Below are 20,062 nucleotides of genomic sequence, written 5' to 3' on the forward strand. Positions count from 1 at the left end.
CTCTAAGAACAATGAAAAACAAGAATAGAAAATCCGTTCTTTTCCAGAACCAGCAAGAAACAAATTTAAGTTGCAGTCATTGGAAGATAAACGATTGCATAACTCCCAGCCACCAAGGAGCAACATTACACTCATTTGGATCATAGATTCAGAAGGAGGTCAACAATACCGTGTACAAGTTTCCATATGAAGTAAAGACACAAGATACGAATTCTAAGTAGGCTATCAGTCGCTTTTCAGTTCAGTGCAAGCCAGTGAGGCAGTAAATTTTGACAACAACAACAAAAAGATTTTGCTTCTTTCTTCCGGATGTTCTCTAAACATCCACCTCAATTTATGAACCTCCATGCCGAGAAAGGAGAACAGCTCGATACAGGGCAGCAACATGCAGGAAGCACATGAGTATGATAATCAAATCATCCACAAAGCCAATTATACCTAGCAGTCCTATGAGAAAAAATGGAAAATGTTAAAACCAAAAAAGTAGCTCACAACACACAATTAAGAATATCATAACATTGATAGAGTAGTACCTTCAGGAATAATGTCCACTGGGCTAAGAACATATATAGCACTAGCAACCATCTGCATATCAGAGACATCGAAATATCAATCCAAAACCAATAGCGTGCAAAATGACTTGAAAAAATATGCAACTACTTAATGGACATGGAGCACAATTAGTATCAGGTTTAATAAGTGATGCCGATTAATCTACATGAGGCAATTAAAAACCATCCAGAGAGCTGCAAAATTTTTATTCAGATGGCACTACGGAAGCTGCCACTGCATAAAATAGAATGTGGCGGGAAAAACACAATTTTGTTCAGAGTTCCAAAAAATTGGGCAGATGATGTGAGTACAAAAATACAATAACGTAACCATGACGCTCTCTTTACCTGACTTTGTGAAGTAACAGCATATAAGAAGGCATACAACATTTCACGGGATATATTTCACATCATCCAATTATTCGCTAAACAATTAAACTTACAATTCAGCCATGAACAAAGGGTTGGGAGAGGAACTCTCTTCTTCCGTAGAAAGAGAGCCATCTGCTCAGATCGAAGTTATAATTCTCAATGAAAACAAGGGGTGATTTCTGGAATGCACGATCATTTTCTTCGAGAAACGTTAATTCAGGTTCCCATTTTACCAGTATTATAGTTCAAATACTTCGTATTCATGTTGTTACAACATTTCAGCATCGTAGCAAATCACAATTTTAGCTCTGAAAAACTTTCCAGAAATCAATGGCTTGACAATTTGGAACATTGAAAGACATGCAGAATTGGTAACATGCATGACGATAGCATCTAATTGGAAGCTTAACACAAGTTACTGCAACATATAGTACAATTACAACAGCAGAACATGACCTTTAGTATCATCAGAGGCAAAGAGGAGGAGAACTTAACTGCCAAGTAAACACGTGCCCTGATAAAAAGTGGAAGTGTTCTTTGTGGATCTCTAATATCTCGTAACAGTCTCCTGAGAAGAAAGGGTAGGTCTTGCATTCTCTGGGGAAAAAAAAAGAACGGTTTCATGTAATCAGCCAGTTCAAAATAAATCCTTCACAGCTTCACAGAATTGCAACCATAAGGGATACCACGAGAAGACTTGAATGCAAATCGGAAATGCGTTGCACATATTCCATGTACTCTTCTAATTTTGTCCTAAAAATATACTCCAGAGTATGTTATCAAAAGAAAAAAGAAAGAACAGGAAGAGAAAAAAAAGGATTGCCGGAGCAGGAGAACTTATACAGATAGATAAAGACAAAGTAAGCAAACTCTAACATGAATAGAAAGATACAGATATTATCATTCAAAAGATCGACCATCAAATCTTGCCAGGAATATTGGAGAAAATTACAACCTGCATGAGACCATTTGACTGTTCACCAAATCGACGGTTATATCTTTCAATTCTTGGAAAGATCTCCGCGGTGTTGACCGTGTTGCATTGCCTTGATGATGCTTCGCTGGGAACCAGCAAGGTGATTTCGCGTCGGCATAGGGGACATTTACAGGGGTGAAAGGCGGGTCCATGATCCCAAACTTGTAATATACAACTACCTAATATAGAAAACAACCAATTAAATGTTAACTAGTTTATCACTAGCATAAACTGTAACAGAAGGTGAACAAACAGCATAAACTCCTGGCCTCAAATTTCTGCTGAATGGACGCAATGACAATGTCATACTCACGCCTCGCATTAGTACTTTGAGGGTTTACTAGGTAATAAAGGATCGGGGCCCTGAACCAAAGCTCCAATCCCATCACCCAAACAAAATATTTTGATTATGTATATTTAATCATTATGCCAATAAAGCACGAGGAAATTCAATTCCTATAACGAGACTTTATCAAATAACAAGTTTAAAGCTGAATTCATAAATTTGTTGTTTGTCAATATCGCAAATCATTTCGTGATTTCCCTTAATTGCATTACGCTGCAGACTTGAAATCTATTAATCAGAAACTGGTAAATTCTATAACAGCGGACTCCCATATAAATATAATGCTAAATTTCCCAAATTGAAAGGGCCCATCAACCAGATAAAACCCTACACCAAAATCTTGGCATTCATGGTGGTGTGATGTGTGTGAGTACGTAAAATAACGCACCGCAAAACCAATGGGAGCAATTGGCTTGGCAAGGGGTATTGAAATTGGAGTGACATATCGAGCAGATATCATTTTCCAGTGGCCCATCCATTTCTTTCTCCTCTCCGTTTCTCTTCTCTATGCAGTTTGGGAGACACTAGCAGCGGAAAACTTAGCTCGCTAGATTTTCAGCAGTTGACTATTTGGTAATACTCGATTTCGTGGGATTATTTCGTAATCGTAGAATTCCAGGAATTTCAGGGTTCGATCAGAGAACTTAATTTGTCTATCAATTTCCCTAAATTTATCTTATTTTATGCCCTCAAATTCCAGGAATTTCAGGGGTCGATCAGAAAATTTGTCTATCAATTTCCCTAAATTTATCTATACCCGTAAATTTCATTATTTTGAATTTTATCTTTAATAAAGCTATTTTGTAAACATATATTATATTATTATACATGACCACCTCATATTAACTCATGTTAATACATCAATATAGCATCAAACATTTTTTTACAATTTTATCATTTATAATATAATATTTATTTGTAACTTTCTTGACATGTATTTATTAATAATTTTTCTATATTTTTTAATTAAAAATTCAAATTATTTCAATTAATCTTATCAAATAAAAAATTTATTATAATAAAAATATATAAACAGCAAAATATTCCCGAATCCAATTTCTAGCCCAATTTTATGTTCTACATAAAGTAATAATCATGACTTTGTTTAATTTGATATTTGAACAAAAATATTTATATCCATTTATATATAATTGAAATTCGATAATTCATAAATGTAATTAGAAAGATGTTAATTTAATAAATGTTTGAAAATTATTGAAGAGTTTTTTATTATCACCAAATTTCCAATTTTAAAATATAAGTAATCCAAAAATAATAATTAAAAAGAGTTATATTCATCTCTCCTTTTATTTTTGGAAATCCCACTTCGTAAATATAATTTATTGCGAGGATGAAAGTGCTAATTGTACTCAACATGCCTACTTTCACATATTGTGTATAAGCTTTGTACAGCAATTGGTTAAATAACTGAAATATGATTTATAGCTCAGTGAGGGTTAACTCATCCCTACTCCTACAGGAGTACCCGCAAGGGTCGATCCAACGTCCGAGTCAATTTTTTTTTTTTACAGAGAGATGGTCCTGATTCACTCATGTGGAGTGATTCGGGCAGCCGTGCAGGCAGCAAGGTGAAACAATCCCTCAGGGAGCTACACTCGACTTCTTCAGTTCTTTACAGAAAGTAACCGTTAAAAGATGGCATTTAAGTTGAGAATCCATTGAGATTACGTTCAGATTTACAGCCTGAGAAATCCAGTAGGATTAACATAATCGAATATGATTTATATAATCTCCAGACCAGGAGCATTTAATTCTCCTGTAATCTCACCAATATATATATATATAAACAATCCCCTATCCTCTATTTACCCCAAAATTCGAGTGAAATTCACTCGGAGACGCAGGATTCAAGCATCCTCTTGGGTGCTTCCGCTCCTCCCCTTCCAATCCAACAGGTTTAATGCTATGGCTGAGTTTATGATGATTTCGACGTTTTTTTTCCATTTAAAAAGTTTCCTTTTGAATTTCGGAAAAGTAATCTGATTATTAGGATGTATGGAGTATGGTTGTGTAGAAACAGGGGAATTATTGGTCATATTGTGTAAAAGAATCAAGGCTACATTTCTTTGGTGTGAAAATCCATTTAGTTTTGTGGGTTGTGGCATGTCGCTCGTTCAGACTTCATCATAGAGGATGAATGTATTGAATTTATTTCCTTTTGTTTACATGTTTATTCAACATGATAATGGATTACACCAAATCCTATGCTAGGCAACGGATGCATCTGTGGTTTTCCTAAATCATCACATATCAGGGACCAAAGGACAATTTCTATTCTTTACTATGTTTTTTTTTATACTTCTGTTCATCAATGTATAGGTGCTTGCGCTGCTAGAGGATGTAGAAAAATTTCTTAGCTTGCCTTTTTGGAATTGCACATAATTTTGTTGTCCCTCTGCATTCTTTGGCATGGACCTATTAGTGGTGGAACAAGAATAATTAGTTCACCTTGCATTATTTGATTTCAACACAAGCTTATAGTAATTGATTTTTAGATATTTTACGAACCAGTCAGTTGTAAAAATATTAAAAAGAAAATTCTCTCTTGGAAATCAAAGCATGATACCAACTTGTTCGGTGTCGAAGATTTTCAACTACAATTCTACAGAGTACTGCTAAGCCTAATAGTTCTTTTATCTTTTAATGCATGCGTTTTTATTAAAAGAGAGAAAATATAACCTGAATTTTTTCATCGTTTTTTGGGAAATTGATTCCGCCTACCACCAACATTTTTAGTGATGCATTTATAATTTTCTCTCTTGTTTGTGTAGAATTGACCTATTTTTTCCAATTTTCGTTATATTTTTATCATGTCATGTACATTGTTGCAGTCTTTGCTTAACAAAGTATTCGTGCACTTCGTGTTGGATCCAATTGTTTTTGGTGGCACGTCTATAGAAGGGTCATTTGCTGCTAGATATGATTGTTTGGTCCTAACAGAGAAAGTAATTAAGCTTCTCTGCTTGGCAGTTTGTATCTTAGTATTAAGTTATCACTTAGCTGATACTCTCTTATTTGCATCATAGGTTGAACAAATCCAAATTGGAGCCTTAGTCTCGATAAGGGGTGTAGGCCGTGTAAAAATATTGGGTTTTAAACAAGTCATCATTTCGCATTCTTAAATACGTGTCATGATGAGTTGAGTTCTCAAGTAACTTCTAAAACATTTTCTTCTGTAAACACTGACTTGGGTCTTTGAAATCCATTGATGGCCGTGTTGTGTTTTTCCATGCTTAAGTTTAACTTTTTCTATGAAGTAAAAATTATGATCTTAGTTTGCAGGAAGCGAGGTCTTGCAGTTAACTAAAATCTTGAAGGTAAAGTAGATACTGCTTCTCTTTGTTAAGCTATAAAATTTTGGCAGTAGGGATGCCTGTATGACGTAAGTCACCTTCATTTTCATGTGAGGTGACATGTGTTGTGAGTGGTTTCTTGTGAGATTAGTGAGTTTCTTGATAGAACAACTGAAAATTGTGATCATTATATGTTGAGAATAAGAATTGTTTATGCACAAAAAGAATTATAATTACAAATAAACATACAATCGATCAGATAAAGCATCTTCCTTTGCTGCCACCTTTTTTCAGTAACAAAGTCATCTTCTTGATTAATGTGTGATGCAAAGGAAGAAAATATCATTAGTGTGTAGAAAGTGAAGTTTACAAAATTGTGTATGAAATACTTGACCGCAAGTTTTTACCAGAAAATCAGTGCTCACAAATCAAGTGTCAATTCAAAAATTTTCAAAACATTATCTTGTTGGTCATCTCTTGGTGTTGACGATCACAATTATTATAGCCAATCATCAAAACTTTGGCGCAAACATGAAATATTGATTTCAAATGCGATGAATTCAACTCTCGTACAGGTTTATGTGGAAACGCAACTTCACATTATGTGTTGCGGACTGCGCTTAAAAGTCTCAAAAATAATTTTAATCGGCCATCTGTTTAAGTGAAGACGGCATAGAATTAGAATTACATGATATAAACAAGTGTTTCTTGTTTCACTGTCATGCATCCACTAATTATAATTTTACCATAATAACTTAGATTAAACCATGTGTAATCCATTAATTATCATTCGTGCATTTTCTACACCAGATAAGCTTGACTATCCTTCAATTTTTTTTGTAGTTTAAGGAATATCAGCATGGTTCGTTCAAAGATAAGATACGAGTTAATTGCTGATGAACGTGCCCGACGTGAGACGTTTAGGAAAAGGAAACCGGGTTTATTTAAAAAACTAAATGAGTTGAAAACACTATGTGATATTGAAGCTTGTGCAGTTGTCTACAATGGAGATGGAACTCAGCCCGAAACTTGGCCCTCCCTTGATGAAGCATCCCGTGTAGTTCAGAAGTTCAAAAATTTACCTTCTTCTTTACAAAAAACCAACATGGTAAATCAAGAAGGGTTTCTTATGCAAAACTTGGCTAGGCTAGAGAAAAATTTGGGCAAAGAGAGTGAGAAAATTGAGTCCTTGGAAAAGGAACTACTCTTAGCTAGGTGTCTACACAATGTTGGGGTGGATGTGGCCAATTCAGATGATTTGCGTGAGATGCTTTGCCTATTGGAGAGGAAGATTCGAATGATTAATCATAAGATTTCTAAAATTGAGACGTCTGATTCTACTATGGTTGCGGGTGGTGCAAAAGCATCTAAACACAAAGGTCGTGATGAAAAATTAAAGCAGCTCATTTGAAGATTCATTTTTGAAATCATATCTTTATTGTATGATATTTTTGCATACTTTTTTTCTGCTGATCAAGAGAGTTTTTTTTCATCTGGACCTAAAAGTTGGTTTCTTGGTGCTGTTATTTATTTTATTTATGATTTTGAATTTTATTAGGTATTTCAACTTGATAGCCAATAATTTTTTGAATGCATACTATTGTTAGTAATAAGCTTATTTTTTTGCATTCATCTAATAGATTTTACATTCTAGGAACTAGAGATGATTATATATTTCCCTTTTATCTAAGAAGAGCATGGTATCTTTAGCAGTTAAAATAATCAATCACAGGTCACTCTAGGATAATTATTCTTGTTTATTAGGTCAATGATTTATTTCAATATTTTGTGTGGTGGCTGACCAACCCATTTCTTACAGTTTACTAAATTAAAAATTGCAAAATGATGAGATCACTTTAGACCTTTTGTTGTCACTTTGTTATTCATAATGAGCAATAATCATGTAAGAATAAACTATAAACGATGATACAAACATTTAACCCTCTATATTCTACAAACAATAAAGTATTTGATAAGAGACAAAAATTTGTGTGAGACATTCTCACGGTTGGTATTTTATGAGACGGATCTCTTATTTGAGTCATCTATGAAAAAATATTACTTTTTATTGTGAATATCGATAGGGTTAACTCGTCTCACAAATAAAGATTCGTGAGATGGTATCACAAGAGACCTACAATTGATAATATAATGTGCTACAACGAGGACGATGAATTCATTTTAAGTCCTATAATCAGTATCTGTTATATTGTGGTCCAGTTTGGAAGGTAAAGAGGTAAAATATTTCAATTTTTCTCCGACACCAATAAATAGATAAGTGGTCTTGATCTGGATCAAATTTAATTGTTATTAACTACTTTAATTGTTCCATCTTTAATCTTTTTATTATTTATAAATTTTATTTTTCTTTGTAACTAGAAAAAAATATGTGTGTTGTACGTGGAAGCAATTTGTTTTGGTGAAAATTAATTATTTCGAACAATGTTGCAAGCTTTACATCATTGGTTGGACTAATTCTTCATTTCACATGCACATACTTTGAAGTGTTAATATTAATTCCTATTAATATACTAAATGAGATCATTGTAATTTATTTTTTTAGAAATTTTAGAACATAGATATCGTATTTTGTTGTAATTGAAATTTAAATGAAGCGATTGATTGAAGTAGATAAAGATTGTGGTTTGAACAATTATCCTACTCTACGGAGGTCTCGCCCAGATATCAAACAATCCGTAAAGAAAAATATTGTTACAAGTACTAATGTACTATTACAATTAGAGATTTTTTCTTGATAAGCCTGACCACGATTTAAAATACCACTGTTGTAGTTCTGGAACTGATAGTTCCTATTCAATGCAAAGTAAAATCAGAACCGAACCACTTAGATGCGGTTATGATTTCTAATGGTTTGGACTAAAAAAGTAGAAATCTCACTGTTTGTGAAATTAATGTTAATGGAGTATTATAACTTTATGAAGTACGGAACCAGTACTTGTTTAAATGTTATGGTATCACTCTAATATTTCAGCCATTCGAAAACTCTCTTTTGACGTATTGACGACTTTTCATATATCCTTACGCCGTTACGCCTCCGTCTACTTGCTTTTACACGTTAACCTATTGGATCCCACGGATCAGCTCCGGATTGCGGGTCACTCTCGGAGCTTTGGTCGCCATTGAAAACGTTCGCTTGCGAGAACTCGGGAGAGATCTTACAGTGACTGGTAAGCCTGAATGTAAAACCCTGGTGTAGTGTAGTGTAGTGTAGTGTAAAAGCGCTCATTGTCGTGGACTTATAAAATGGGCTCGTCTCAAAGTTCTGTTTTCTTCGGGCCAAAATAAATCTATAGTTGGGCCTCTGACAAATCCTGATCCACTGCTGGGCTAACCAGTTGGAAAAATAACAAAAATCCGTTTAAAGGATGAGATTATCACGTGTTTAAAGGAATATACAATTTTATTTTTTCAGGACGAATATACAATATTAGATATTGGCGATCTAAGTTTGGTTAGCACCATCTGATGTCTACACTTTTTTTAATAGATTTTTCTTGCATTAATATAGGAAAATGTACTTTCACCTTAAATTTTTAAAATTATTTTATTTTCCAATTTCACAACCTAAGATGATTACTAACTCAGATGGGACTGGCAATCAATATTGGAAACCCAAAAATTCAGTCCAAACATATGAAATCTCATTCTACTATATTCAACATTCGGTTTTTTATTGGGTTTTTTTATATATACATTCATATAGCGGAACTAAAATTACTTTTTTATAATTCAGTTTTTCAAAATTTTCAAAGCATTTATCATTTTTTAAATTAAAACATTTAAGATATAATAAAACGGATAATCCGAACCGGTTTTCACCCGGGTTAGTTTTTGTCATCTCGACCCGATAGTAGACACCCAATCAGCCCGATTTGTTTCGGTTCCTAAATCCAGTCCGTTAAATATGGAATGTGCAGCAGATAAACAAACATTCACCATGCATCAGTGAAACTCATCACATCACATGCAGCCACGGATCAGTCACATCCAACGAAAAACAATGATCAGAATCTGTTTTCCCTATTTAACTCCAACTCGATAGTATTCATGAAAATTGTGAAAATACAATAGCAGTTGGTGATCAACTGTTCAAAACTACATCTTTGAGGAAAAACAATTGCAAACAAGATGAAAGAACTGACTTATGTAAAACTTGCCAAGCAATAATGGCTTCATTCCTCAGCCTGCATTGTATCAAAACATAATCTTCAACAAATCACATCCTTGAGCACATGGCAGATTTTCTAGGGACGTATGTAATGGTGACAACAGAGACAGGGCTGGTGAAGACATGCCTAAAATAACAACTACGACACAAAACTGATACAAACACGAGATAGAAGCCTCCTAATCAACAGATGATGCAAACATCGGACAACTCAGTTTTTATACCTATGAAATACTGGTTGGGGTCATCCAGATAAAAGTGCATCTCGATTACTGGATGTTGTTCTTTCACATGGAACTTCACAAATTCCTTCCTAACTAATTCTTACTTGAGACAAATCTCAGAAGCTCTAGCTGTTCTGGGAAATGCCCCCGAGAGATCTATATTTTACAGAACCCAGACAACCTTTAGGCTTTATTGCCAAAATAACTATTCCAAAAAGCAAAGCCAGTATAACATTTTTAAATGACCTTCACCAGAAATTCAGAGGTAGAAATAAAGTTAACTTCTAAAACTCACACTTCAAGAAAGACCACATATACTTCTCATATTCATTCATGTAAGACCAAACGTATGCGTGTTTGGGAGAATACAAACGGCAAAAATATACTTAATAACACTCATCCCATAACCAATAAATGAAGTAAAATAAGTATTACTAAGATCATATTTACCTTAGATGGAGGGGAATCAGAAAGGCTGGGAGTCAATTTTGGTGGAGATCCATCAAATTTATAAGAGCACTCCGAGTATGCAGAGCCAATCCCGACTCCAGCACCAAAAGCTACAGATGCCCAGCGTGTAACTGGACTCCCTAACACAACAAACAGTATAAGTGATTAATATAATGGCTTGATGAGAGCAACACTTAAAGCTTAGGATGGTGGCATACATGAAAAGCATGAATATAACAAATTTTGACATGCTTTTCATGGAAATGACATAAAACTATGATGACAATTAATTCTCTAAAATATAGCCAGCGACAGAAAATCTAAGAAACACTACATCCTTTTCGCAGACAGAAGAAAAATTTGTAGAGTAGGCTTGAAGCTATTACCTTTGGCATAAAGCCCAGAGCGAGTAAATTGTGAGTTCTATGCAAGTTTAACTTTGATTGATACTTTTCTTCATAAAATATCGTGTTTCTAAAGGAAAACCGCATCAAAAATAGATGCAATAACATGGAAAGAACTCAATAGGACAATAAAAACTGCTACCATCCTCATCCATCTCCATATGAGAAGGATAATAACAATGGAATTCAAAATCAGCAAGAAAGAAAGCAAATACAAGGACAGGCAATCAACAACCCAGCGCTGACATAGCACAACTGTAGCACATCCTTTTCGAGGGACACGATATACACTTTTCAGTGTAAAAACGTTCTTGGGCAGTAACTCCACGTTCCCCTTTTCCATACTCATGTAACAGTGCAGGGATTGCATTTAGCCATGCTGTTAAGAAGCCCAATACACATAAACTGAAAACAATAAAACGGATCGATCATCCAAAACAAGATAATTCATATCGAGTTCATAACACACAGAAAAAGGGACACACCAAGCATTACGATCTAATCACCCATACTTAGAATCCCGGAAAAAGTGGGGCAACGAAATATAGGAAAGAAGAAATACTCACGGAATAACAGCAGCCCGGTAAAAGCGCCGGCGAACGAAGAGTAAACAAAGCGGCGAAGGCCCAAATCGAGGCAGGCGTCCCATTTTGCATTCAAATCGTATCGAGCTGGAATATCAGCCTTGTTTTCTTCCGCCATTTTTTGTGCTTATCACCTCGAAAAGTTTAGCCTGATTGATTAGGTTTTCCAACTCTATCGATTATGGAACTTGCTCCTGCTTCAGCCGAGTGAATCGTTTTGCGCCTGTAAATAAATGGCGTTTTTGGAGATTCTTCTGTACTTTCAGTTCTGGTCCCTCTTTGTTTGCTTGGGCCTTTTACTTTATTAGTCCACAACCATCTTGATCTAAGCCCAAACTCGCCTCTTGGACGCCCAATAAGTTTTAATACTTCAAAATTCCAAGTAAATTTATTTTTAATTAATCTATATTATTTTATTAAAATCGAAAACATAACAATATCCACTTAGAAATGACATCAATTTACATTTTTTTAAAAATAAAAATTTCAACACACAATTTTATTTTTATTTATTTATTTCAACAATTCAATATCAATTTAGTGCTTCCATAATTTGTCGAATCTCACTTTAATCTATCACTAATGACAAAAAAAAATTGTACACAAACGCATAACGTGTGGAGATTAATAAGTTATTATTATTTTTGGGATGACAGTTTGCCCAAAATTAGTTTTCCAATTATGGGTCAAGCAACAATTTCCGCATTGTAATTGAGATATATTTTAATCACTCGTTTTATTTTATGATAAAAATTATGTGAGACGGTATCACATATCGTATTTTATGAGACAAATCTCTTATTTGGGTCATTCATGAAAAAAGTATTATTTTTTATATTAAGAGTATTACTTTTTATTGTGAATATCGGTAGAGTTGATCCGTCTCACAGATAAAGATTCGTGAGACCGCGACATACCTATATTCTTATTTACGTCTTTTTTTAAACGACAAAATAAATTCAAGAATCTGGCAAACCGTATACTAATCTTATATCTGTGGTACAGACTATTAGTGGGGTTTTTACTCCGTACCGCAACTTCACGCGATAGTTAATGGTGGACTGAGAGTGATAAACTACTTTTTTGATTGAGTATGTAGGGAAAATGATTGTAAACAGAAACTGAGAGAATCTCTGAACATGGTTTTTATCACAAATAAACACAAGATAAGTTCACCAGACATTTAAACACACCAGCCACAAAACTTTAATAAAAAACAAAAAAAAAAAAAAAAAAGAAACTATGAAACAAGAACACCCTCACATCTTTATCCAAAAGATTAGTTTGATAAAAATAAGATACAAAATCGATGTGCAAGAAGAAAACCCTTTTGCATTCTGCATCTGTTTGTAATCATAATTTTCAATCAGAGGGCTTGATCTTGGACCTGTATACAAGCTGCTTCTTCTTAGAAGTTTGATTATGAAATGTCAGAACCACCTTACCCGCTTCACCGACTTTGAAGGTGTAGCTGATTACTTGCTCATCAGTTGGTCCAATCTTTCTTGGTTTTTGTACAATCCATGTGTATCCACCCTCAGAACTTGGCACAAACTCAGCTCCATAGGCAACATCCCAGCCCACCACCCTCAACTCCCAAACCAAAACGCACGCCTGCAAAATCACGTCATAATAGAACTTTATAATTTGTAAATATCAAACTCCCACTTCTTTCTTTCATGGATAAATTAGAAAAACGAGTCCACCTCGGTGATTGGCAGTTCGATAGTGTGCTTGCTTGTGGGCTTAATAGTTTCTTCGATTGCAACATCAGCAGAGGCGAAGTCCTGCTCACCATCCTTGCTAAGTCCACCATACTGAACTGGTACTTGCTCAGGTGCTAAGTATCTGATACATTTAGATAAAAAAAATGATGACACCTAATTACTATAAACTATTAGCAAATAATGGAACAAAAAACTCATAAAAATAACCGACTTGAAGAGGATCTCAGTAGTCTTGGTAGGGCCTGCGAAGACAAACTTGCTCTTGGTTCTTTGAGACAGGAACGGACTGATCATCCTATTGTAAGCCACATACCACCATGGAACATTGATGAACACCTTTGCACCAACCATTAAATACCAGCACAATCAATAAAAAGAAATGCGAACATAATGCTGAACATTTAATTAGAACCAACCGAAAAACATAAAATTCAAACTAACAAGAAGAAAAATGTAGCCCTTAGAACCGAAAAGTATGAATAATTTTGTTGGGCCAACCCGTATCGGCCGAAGTTCTCCAAAAAGTGATCTCTAACATTATATCATACTGGAGTTACAGAATAACAGTTCAAAATCCGTGGTGCACCTCACATATTTTATATGTGCGATCAACATGCATGTGTAGTTGCACCTCCCGAAATATATCCATTTCCTGATCTCCGGCATGATGGAATGTTAATGTCATGAGCTTGAACTTTTAGAAGAAGTGGTTTATAAGAGGAAAGATTGGAACTTTTACTCCAAAAAAAAAAAAGCAGAAACCTAAAAAAGGATAGATGGATTTTTACCAATTAGCATCATCAATGTTTTACGTGCGTGAAATGTTTGTATACCTGTTTCGCAACATATTCTGGATAGTTGTCCTGCAGCAATTGAAGGGCTTGATTAGTAGCTTGGCGCATTTCTTTCTTGAACAAGTTAAGTCCAGGGGAATTCTGAAGATCAGTGATCTGAACGATAGTGCAAGCTCCATCAGGGCTGAAATCAAGTTTCCTGATATTCTTTTCCAAGAACTGAATGTACCACTTCAAGAATTTGGTTCTCTTCTCGGAATCAGCAAACGTGTTCCTGTACAAATCCTTTTCCTGAAACTCTCCAAAAGCATTGTAACAAACAGGGTGCCCCTCTTTATCCACTCCATGAACGTAAACAACCTTTTCAAGTCCCTCAATCATTCCTTCATCTTCCATTAACTCATCAATTTTGAACTCTTTTCTCCAGGCCACCACACTTTTCAGCATGGAGAAGGCATCTTTCACCTTGAAATCTCGAGCCCTCAAGAATTTGAGGAGAACTACATCACTCTTCTCATCAGCAAGAAGTGGGATCCCCCATATAGAAACTTCATCTGGCTGCAGCGCTGGTACTGTTTCCTCCTCCGTTACAGGTACCTCCTTTGGCTTCGCCTCCTCTGTCGGGGATATGGTGAGTCCCTCACATGGTGGCGGGGCAGGGGCGCTAAATTCATGAATTATAGTTTCTTTGACTTCTTCGACCTCTGTTTCAAACGGCGTTTCCTTTTTCTCTCCGACAGGCAGAGGTGGGATCGTTTCTTCTTCTTCATTTTTCTTCTCGACCGCAGCCTCGGGTTCAGTTTTAACGGGCTCATTGGCTGGCGGAGCTGGCGGCGGAACTTCAGTAGATACCTCGCAAGCTTCAGTCTTTTGCTCTTCTTTCTTCTCTTCAGCTTTATTTTCTTCCTCTTTCTTCTCCTCTGCCGGACGCTGCGGCGCGGTAAATTCATGCTTGTTGAGTGCCTCCTGAATCAACAGTTTAAGTTCATCCAAGGCTTTCTTCTGCGGGTCAATTAGATCATCAACTTTGTTACTTTCCTCTTTAAACGAATCGGATTCAATCGTCGCCTCGTCTTTTTCCTTCTTCCCTTCTACCACCTCTTCCGCCAGTGGGTTTTCAACTTTCTCAGGCTCAGGTAGCTGCACCACCTGCTTATCCACCACCATGGTTGCGGGCTTCTCAATTACTGGAACATCAGACAGCGCGACCTCTTCTGCCGCCGCACAAGGCGACTCTGGAATCGAATTCTTGGTTTCCTCAGCCATTGATTGATATCGCCCAGAGATGGAACGGAAATCAGGAAAGCAAAAGATTCGCAATCCTAAACGTGGAGGCGATGAATACGTAGAAATGGGGTGGCAAATTTCATGTATGTATTGTCACTACTACTAGTGTGTGAATAGGAACAGTCTGTCAAATACTTGGAATTTGCCAACTCGTTACCGCTGTTGCAATGCACATTGGACCAATCATTATTATTTTCATAATTATTCTTAAATAAATTATATATAATACACGTTTCAGTTTTATTTTTTAAAAAAAATATCTTATAAATAAACGATATTATCATTAAATATTTATTATTAAGTTTTTAAAATAACATATCCTTTTAAAACCTACATACTTCTTTCATTTTTTATTTTACATATTGACATAAAATACCTTAATTAAAAAAAACTAATCACAGGTTTTTCTTTCCATCGAAACAATAATATTTTTATTCTCGTTATCTACAAAAAAATTATGATATAAAAAAATGTAAACTATACTAAGTTTTATAGAATTAAATTATCTTCAATATCATTGTATAATATATGAAAAGAAACTTACAAGAAAAGATATCATCGTATTATGCTAAATATAAAAATGTAAAGAAAAATATATGGGATTTTTTGTCACATTCCGCTCTTCGTAGCTTGTAATTTGTCATATTTGGATTACATAATTTGTATTTTTCCTCCACTCCAACAATTACGTTCGTTATTTTTAAAAAGTTAATCATATGGATTGAATATTTATGACATATTTATGTTATATTATGTGAAATATATTTAGGAGTATTTTAAGACTTTCATTCAATTGTAATTTGTAAGTGCAGTATTTTTTGAATTCAATCATTTAGTTTGAATTTTTTTTATTAAAAAAAATAGTCATTCATTATGAGCAGAACTTTCTCCTTTTTTATTATTATTAGAAACAACATTTTCACATATATAATGTAATACCATACTTTAAAAAAAAAAAGTGTAATACCATTGAAAAAAGAAACGAACAAAAAAGTTGTTAATTGCTAATTAACAACTTGTCACAGGCTGGCCACTTTGTTTAGACAAATAAAATTCATCTCGTATTTTTTTTCTAATTAGTATCCCCTTCAGTTAAATATATATCTAACATATTGTACTTCAAACAAAATATTTTAATATTAAATATAATAAATCGAGTCTAATACAAATTTTCCTAGAGAACAAATGCTTAATAGTTGTATTTTTTATTTGTTTAATTATTGAATTAATTCTTTTGGAGGACTACCAATACTATTATGAGTATATCTCTTGTTAGAAGATTTCACGAATTTTTATTTGTGATATGAGTCAAAACGGTCTATATTTAAGATAAAAAGTAATATTTTTTACATAAAAAATTATATTTTTTCATTAGTGACCTAAATAGAAGACATGTCATGCAAGAATTTTTGTGTAAAATTATTTAGGGAAAACAACAATAGTTGTAACATCCCCATTTAATTGGTTTATTTTAAGATACTAATAGTTAACAATTCAAAAAAAAAAAAAAAACTCATGTTAGATTATCTTACGAGTTAATTTTGTGAGACGAGTAGCTGACGACCAAAATCACGAGAAAATAATATTTTTTAGGCGAAAAGTATTGTTTTTCAATACAAATAAGAAGCGAGCAAGTCCATCTCATACATATAGACGGTGAGATTGACTTATAAAATATTCGTTATTCTAAATAATTAGGCATTAAATTTTAAATCAGTTACATCTAATAAAGGTCATATTGTACCTGTCGCATAAGGGCAAATACTATTCAAAATTGCAAAATAATAAATACACCTAAGACTGGATAAAGAATGGGTAAATGTGCGTTATATATAATGACATTGGAAAAAATAACAGATTTATTTATTATGCATTTTTGTCTTTCCACTTATCTATGGAAAATATAAATTATTTGAATTGTGGTATTAAAATGTGACCTCGGCTGAATGTTGTTACCTAAAAAGTGTAAAATTACAAAATAATAATCATATTAATTTTTTATTCAATTTGCAAATATTTCCCAATGAAATGATCCAGTGATTGTAAAACCTGAAACGGTACCGGTCGCAATGAATGTACAAACATAGTATTATATTTCTAGCTCGAAGCCATGACACAGAAATTCCTTAATCACCAGTATACCAGTCCTTTAGGATTTGTTACAAAATTACATCAAACCAACACCCAAATGCAAATGCAAATGGCCAAACTGGAATATATCCTAAAATGTATAGTTTGCAGCAAGTTCAACAAACTGCATAGCATTTGTGTTTGTTTTCCCAAGAAACTTGTAGCCTTCAATATGATCATATCAAATAACAAGTTTCCTGTTGTAAATATATGATCTCGAGAAGTAGATAAACGCAATGAGTGAAGCAGCAGTAAGCCCTGCCAGTAGCCAATAGAAGTAATCAAAGTGTGCCCGATTCAAGTTGTCCGCGAACCAACTAGTCTGACCATTTCTGCTCGTGATCTTTTCAATCACAGATATGAGAAAACCACTTAAGAAACTCCCAATACCAAAAATACTCAGGTATAGAGCAAGACCCACACTTTTCAATTCCCCAGGAGCCTGGTCGTAGAAGAACTCTTGGAGACCAACCATGGTGAATACATCAGCAACTCCAAAAAATAAGTATTGAGGTATAAGCCACCATACACTCATTGGTACTGTGGCCTTTGGAGTGTCAATCAGCCCATGTTCAATGGCAGTTTCAAGACGCTTAATTTCAACTATGGCTGCAGCCACCATGGAAAGCATTGCGAAAAATATTCCAATACCGATGCGCTGAAGCAGCGATATGCCTGAAGGTTTTCTGGTTATGGCTCCAGCAACTGGAACCAATATACGGTCGTAGATAGGAAGGACAATGAGAATAGCTATGGTTATAAAAGATTGAAGAGAAGCAGCTGGTATTTGCAAGCTAGAAGTGATTCTCCGGTCCATTGTAACCCCTTGCTTGGTAAATAAAGTAGACATCTGTGAAAACACAATAGCATAGACCAAAGATGTTGCCCATATTGGAAAAAGCCTAAGAACTGCCTTCGCCTCTTCAATGTCATCAATGCTACAAACTCTGTCATCTTTCTTTGACCCATCAGGCATAACCAAGGCTTTGTTCAGAAATCTACAACAAACTCAAAACATTGAAGATGAAACCCCCGTTATATTTTTTTCACTCAAGGTAGATGACAAAAGGCAATAACGAGTAACATAAACTTACAACTCTTGAATTTCTTCCGTTACGCAGTGGAATCCACTAAATTATAGAACTTGAAATAATCCACATTATCATTTTGCATATCGACATAATTTTAAAAGGTTAATATGTGCAGAAAGCACCTGCATTCTAGTGTTGGTGAAAATATTATTTAAGTGGACACATTTTTTTACTCACTTGAATTGCTGAATGCTCTCATGAGGTAGAACACCCTGCGCTTCCTCCTCTGTGGATATGGCTGCAGGTTTAGTATGCCAGTTTCTTACCGCTCTGACAAATACTTGACCAATTCTGATAAATGGGTTTCTATCATCACTGGGTGTACGAAATCGGTATGTCCTAGTCCCCAGAAAAAAAATAATCAGGGCAAGGCACATAACAATACAAGGGATCCCAAAGCCGAGGCCCCAGCCCAGATTGTCTTGGATGTAGTTCAAAATGGTGAGAGCCACCAAAACACCAGCACAAAAGGAAAAGTACCACCAATTAAAGAATGAGCTTTTGGCTTTACACTCTATTGGATCTAGCTCATCAAACTGGTCAGCTCCGAAAGCTTGAACACATGGTTTATGCCCACCTTGGGCCAATGCTACTACATACAAAGAGAAGAAAAATAGAATAACTTGCAGCTGAGGTGGAGAACATGCTGTGTTATTTGAAGCTTTTTGGCAATCGGAATCTTCGAATGGAAAAAAGAAAGCCGACGCAGACAATAATCCAAGTCCCTATATTCCATCCCAATGAGAAAATAACATAATTAGCCTTTCCAGACAAAGAAAAAGAATACGAGAAAAGTATGTCAACAAAATATCTTCATGCTAATCAAAGTCAGATTTCTCTAGTTACACATAAAATTTGTATTCTTAAACAATAATCAACACTCTTTGATTTCATTACATCAGTCACATCACATTAACCTAAACATCTCCGCCCAAAAGCAACCACGATCAGTTAGTTCAGTAAACAAACTAGCAGAAACGAGAACAAAGACACCAACATTGATGAAACATGAAAATAAAAAGAAACGAAAAAATCTTGTACGATATCAATATGAAGAAGAATTTGCGCATACCAGAATATAGAGGCCAGAAGCGACAATAATCATACGGTATCGACCCAGAAACGAGTCGGCTATAAAGGCACCCAACAGTGGCAAAAGCGACGCCATTCCAGACCACAAGTTCACATTCTCCGCCGCTTTCGCGGTGGACTGCCCCAAGGGCCCCGTCAAGAAGCTTATCAAATTCGAACTTATTCCGTAGTACGCAAACCTCTCAGCCACTTCCACACCTAAAACGCAAAACAAAAAACCATTAAAATAACACAAAATTTCAGCTAGTTAAACAATTCGCAGAGCTATTATTCATAGATACCAATGATGAAGGCAGCGGATTTCCAGCCACCGGATTTGGAATGAGTTGCGGGACGGCCTTTGTAGTCAACGGATCCATCGACGTCGTCATTCAACAGGGGAGCTTCGGCGTCGGATACATGGATCCCAGCGGCTGTGGAGGTGGTCATACTTTCTCTCTCTCTCCCACAAGGTTTTTGGGATTGGGATTTGGGGGTAAAAATTCGGATCGTTGAGCATTAAAAAGTAGTTGAGATTTTTTGGATAACTAA

The 20,062-nt window shown here is 35.1% G+C and overlaps 5 protein-coding genes across 6 annotated transcripts; 1 reads left to right on the forward strand and 4 right to left on the reverse strand.

Annotated features, from left to right (window-relative positions):
• Window positions 1–118: 118 nt before the first annotated feature.
• LOC140810133 (uncharacterized) lies at window positions 119–2,940 on the reverse strand. The gene is made up of 5 exons (XM_073167958.1): window positions 2,634–2,940; window positions 1,879–2,078; window positions 1,419–1,520; window positions 534–585; window positions 119–447 (listed from the first exon to the last, which is right to left on the reverse strand). The coding sequence occupies exons 1-5, from the start codon at window positions 2,722–2,724 to the stop codon at window positions 335–337; spliced, it is 558 nt and encodes a 185-aa protein (XP_073024059.1). The 5' UTR covers window positions 2,725–2,940; the 3' UTR covers window positions 119–334.
• A 3,478-nt stretch (window positions 2,941–6,418) lies between these two features.
• On the forward strand, window positions 6,419–6,970 carry LOC140810504 (agamous-like MADS-box protein AGL80). Its single transcript, XM_073168347.1, has one exon. The coding sequence runs from the start codon at window positions 6,419–6,421 to the stop codon at window positions 6,968–6,970; it is 552 nt and encodes a 183-aa protein (XP_073024448.1).
• Window positions 6,971–9,573: 2,603 nt separating this feature from the next.
• On the reverse strand, window positions 9,574–11,682 carry LOC140810733 (MICOS complex subunit MIC10-like). 2 transcript variants are annotated; one of them, XM_073168617.1, is made up of 3 exons: window positions 11,393–11,682; window positions 10,423–10,553; window positions 9,574–9,764 (listed from the first exon to the last, which is right to left on the reverse strand). In XM_073168617.1, exons 1-3 carry the CDS (start codon window positions 11,526–11,528, stop codon window positions 9,753–9,755), a joined length of 279 nt encoding a protein of 92 aa, XP_073024718.1. In that variant the 5' UTR covers window positions 11,529–11,682; the 3' UTR covers window positions 9,574–9,752. The 2 variants fall into 2 exon arrangements, with proteins under 2 accessions (XP_073024718.1, XP_073024717.1); XM_073168616.1 differs by having other exon boundaries at window positions 10,423–10,562; window positions 11,393–11,672.
• Window positions 11,683–12,542: 860 nt separating this feature from the next.
• Window positions 12,543–15,334, reverse strand: LOC140810121 (patellin-3-like). Its single transcript, XM_073167940.1, has 4 exons — window positions 13,971–15,334; window positions 13,349–13,473; window positions 13,117–13,258; window positions 12,543–13,024 (listed from the first exon to the last, which is right to left on the reverse strand). Exons 1-4 carry the CDS (start codon window positions 15,195–15,197, stop codon window positions 12,773–12,775), a joined length of 1,746 nt encoding a protein of 581 aa, XP_073024041.1. The 5' UTR covers window positions 15,198–15,334; the 3' UTR covers window positions 12,543–12,772.
• A 1,958-nt stretch (window positions 15,335–17,292) lies between these two features.
• Window positions 17,293–20,062, reverse strand: LOC140809323 (protein NRT1/ PTR FAMILY 5.10-like). Its single transcript, XM_073166911.1, has 4 exons — window positions 19,813–20,062; window positions 19,512–19,729; window positions 18,617–19,164; window positions 17,293–18,346 (listed from the first exon to the last, which is right to left on the reverse strand). Exons 1-4 carry the CDS (start codon window positions 19,958–19,960, stop codon window positions 17,530–17,532), a joined length of 1,731 nt encoding a protein of 576 aa, XP_073023012.1. The 5' UTR covers window positions 19,961–20,062; the 3' UTR covers window positions 17,293–17,529.

This window comes from Primulina eburnea, chromosome 13, assembly GCF_022965805.1.
Source record: "Primulina eburnea isolate SZY01 chromosome 13, ASM2296580v1, whole genome shotgun sequence".
NCBI lineage: Eukaryota > Viridiplantae > Streptophyta > Magnoliopsida > Lamiales > Gesneriaceae > Primulina > Primulina eburnea.

Bases quoted from the DNA above. Each gene is read 5' to 3' on its own strand.
- LOC140810133 (XM_073167958.1), bottom strand. From the start codon at position 2,724: ATGGATGGGCCACTGGAAAATGATATCTGCTCGATATGTCACTCCAAT. The intron at 2,079-2,633 runs GTGCGTTATTTT...TTTCTATATTAG, and splicing joins TTGCTCCCATTGGTTTTGCG to GTAGTTGTATATTACAAGTT. The intron at 448-533 runs GTACTACTCTAT...TTTTTCTCATAG, and splicing joins AGTGGACATTATTCCTGAAG to GACTGCTAGGTATAATTGGC.
- LOC140810504 (XM_073168347.1), top strand. From the start codon at position 6,419: ATGGTTCGTTCAAAGATAAGATACGAGTTAATTGCTGATGAACGTGCC.
- LOC140810733 (XM_073168616.1), bottom strand. From the start codon at position 11,528: ATGGCGGAAGAAAACAAGGCTGATATTCCAGCTCGATACGATTTGAAT. The intron at 10,563-11,392 runs GTGAGTATTTCT...TTGTTGTGTTAG, and splicing joins TACCGGGCTGCTGTTATTCC to GGAGTCCAGTTACACGCTGG.
- LOC140810121 (XM_073167940.1), bottom strand. From the start codon at position 15,197: ATGGCTGAGGAAACCAAGAATTCGATTCCAGAGTCGCCTTGTGCGGCG. The intron at 13,474-13,970 runs GTATACAAACAT...GTTGGTGCAAAG, and splicing joins CAGAATATGTTGCGAAACAG to GTGTTCATCAATGTTCCATG. The intron at 13,259-13,348 runs GTCGGTTATTTT...TAAATGTATCAG, and splicing joins ACTACTGAGATCCTCTTCAA to ATACTTAGCACCTGAGCAAG.
- LOC140809323 (XM_073166911.1), bottom strand. From the start codon at position 19,960: ATGACCACCTCCACAGCCGCTGGGATCCATGTATCCGACGCCGAAGCT. The intron at 19,730-19,812 runs GTATCTATGAAT...TTTGCGTTTTAG, and splicing joins ATCCGCTGCCTTCATCATTG to GTGTGGAAGTGGCTGAGAGG. The intron at 18,347-18,616 runs GTGAGTAAAAAA...AGTTTGTTGTAG, and splicing joins GAGAGCATTCAGCAATTCAA to ATTTCTGAACAAAGCCTTGG.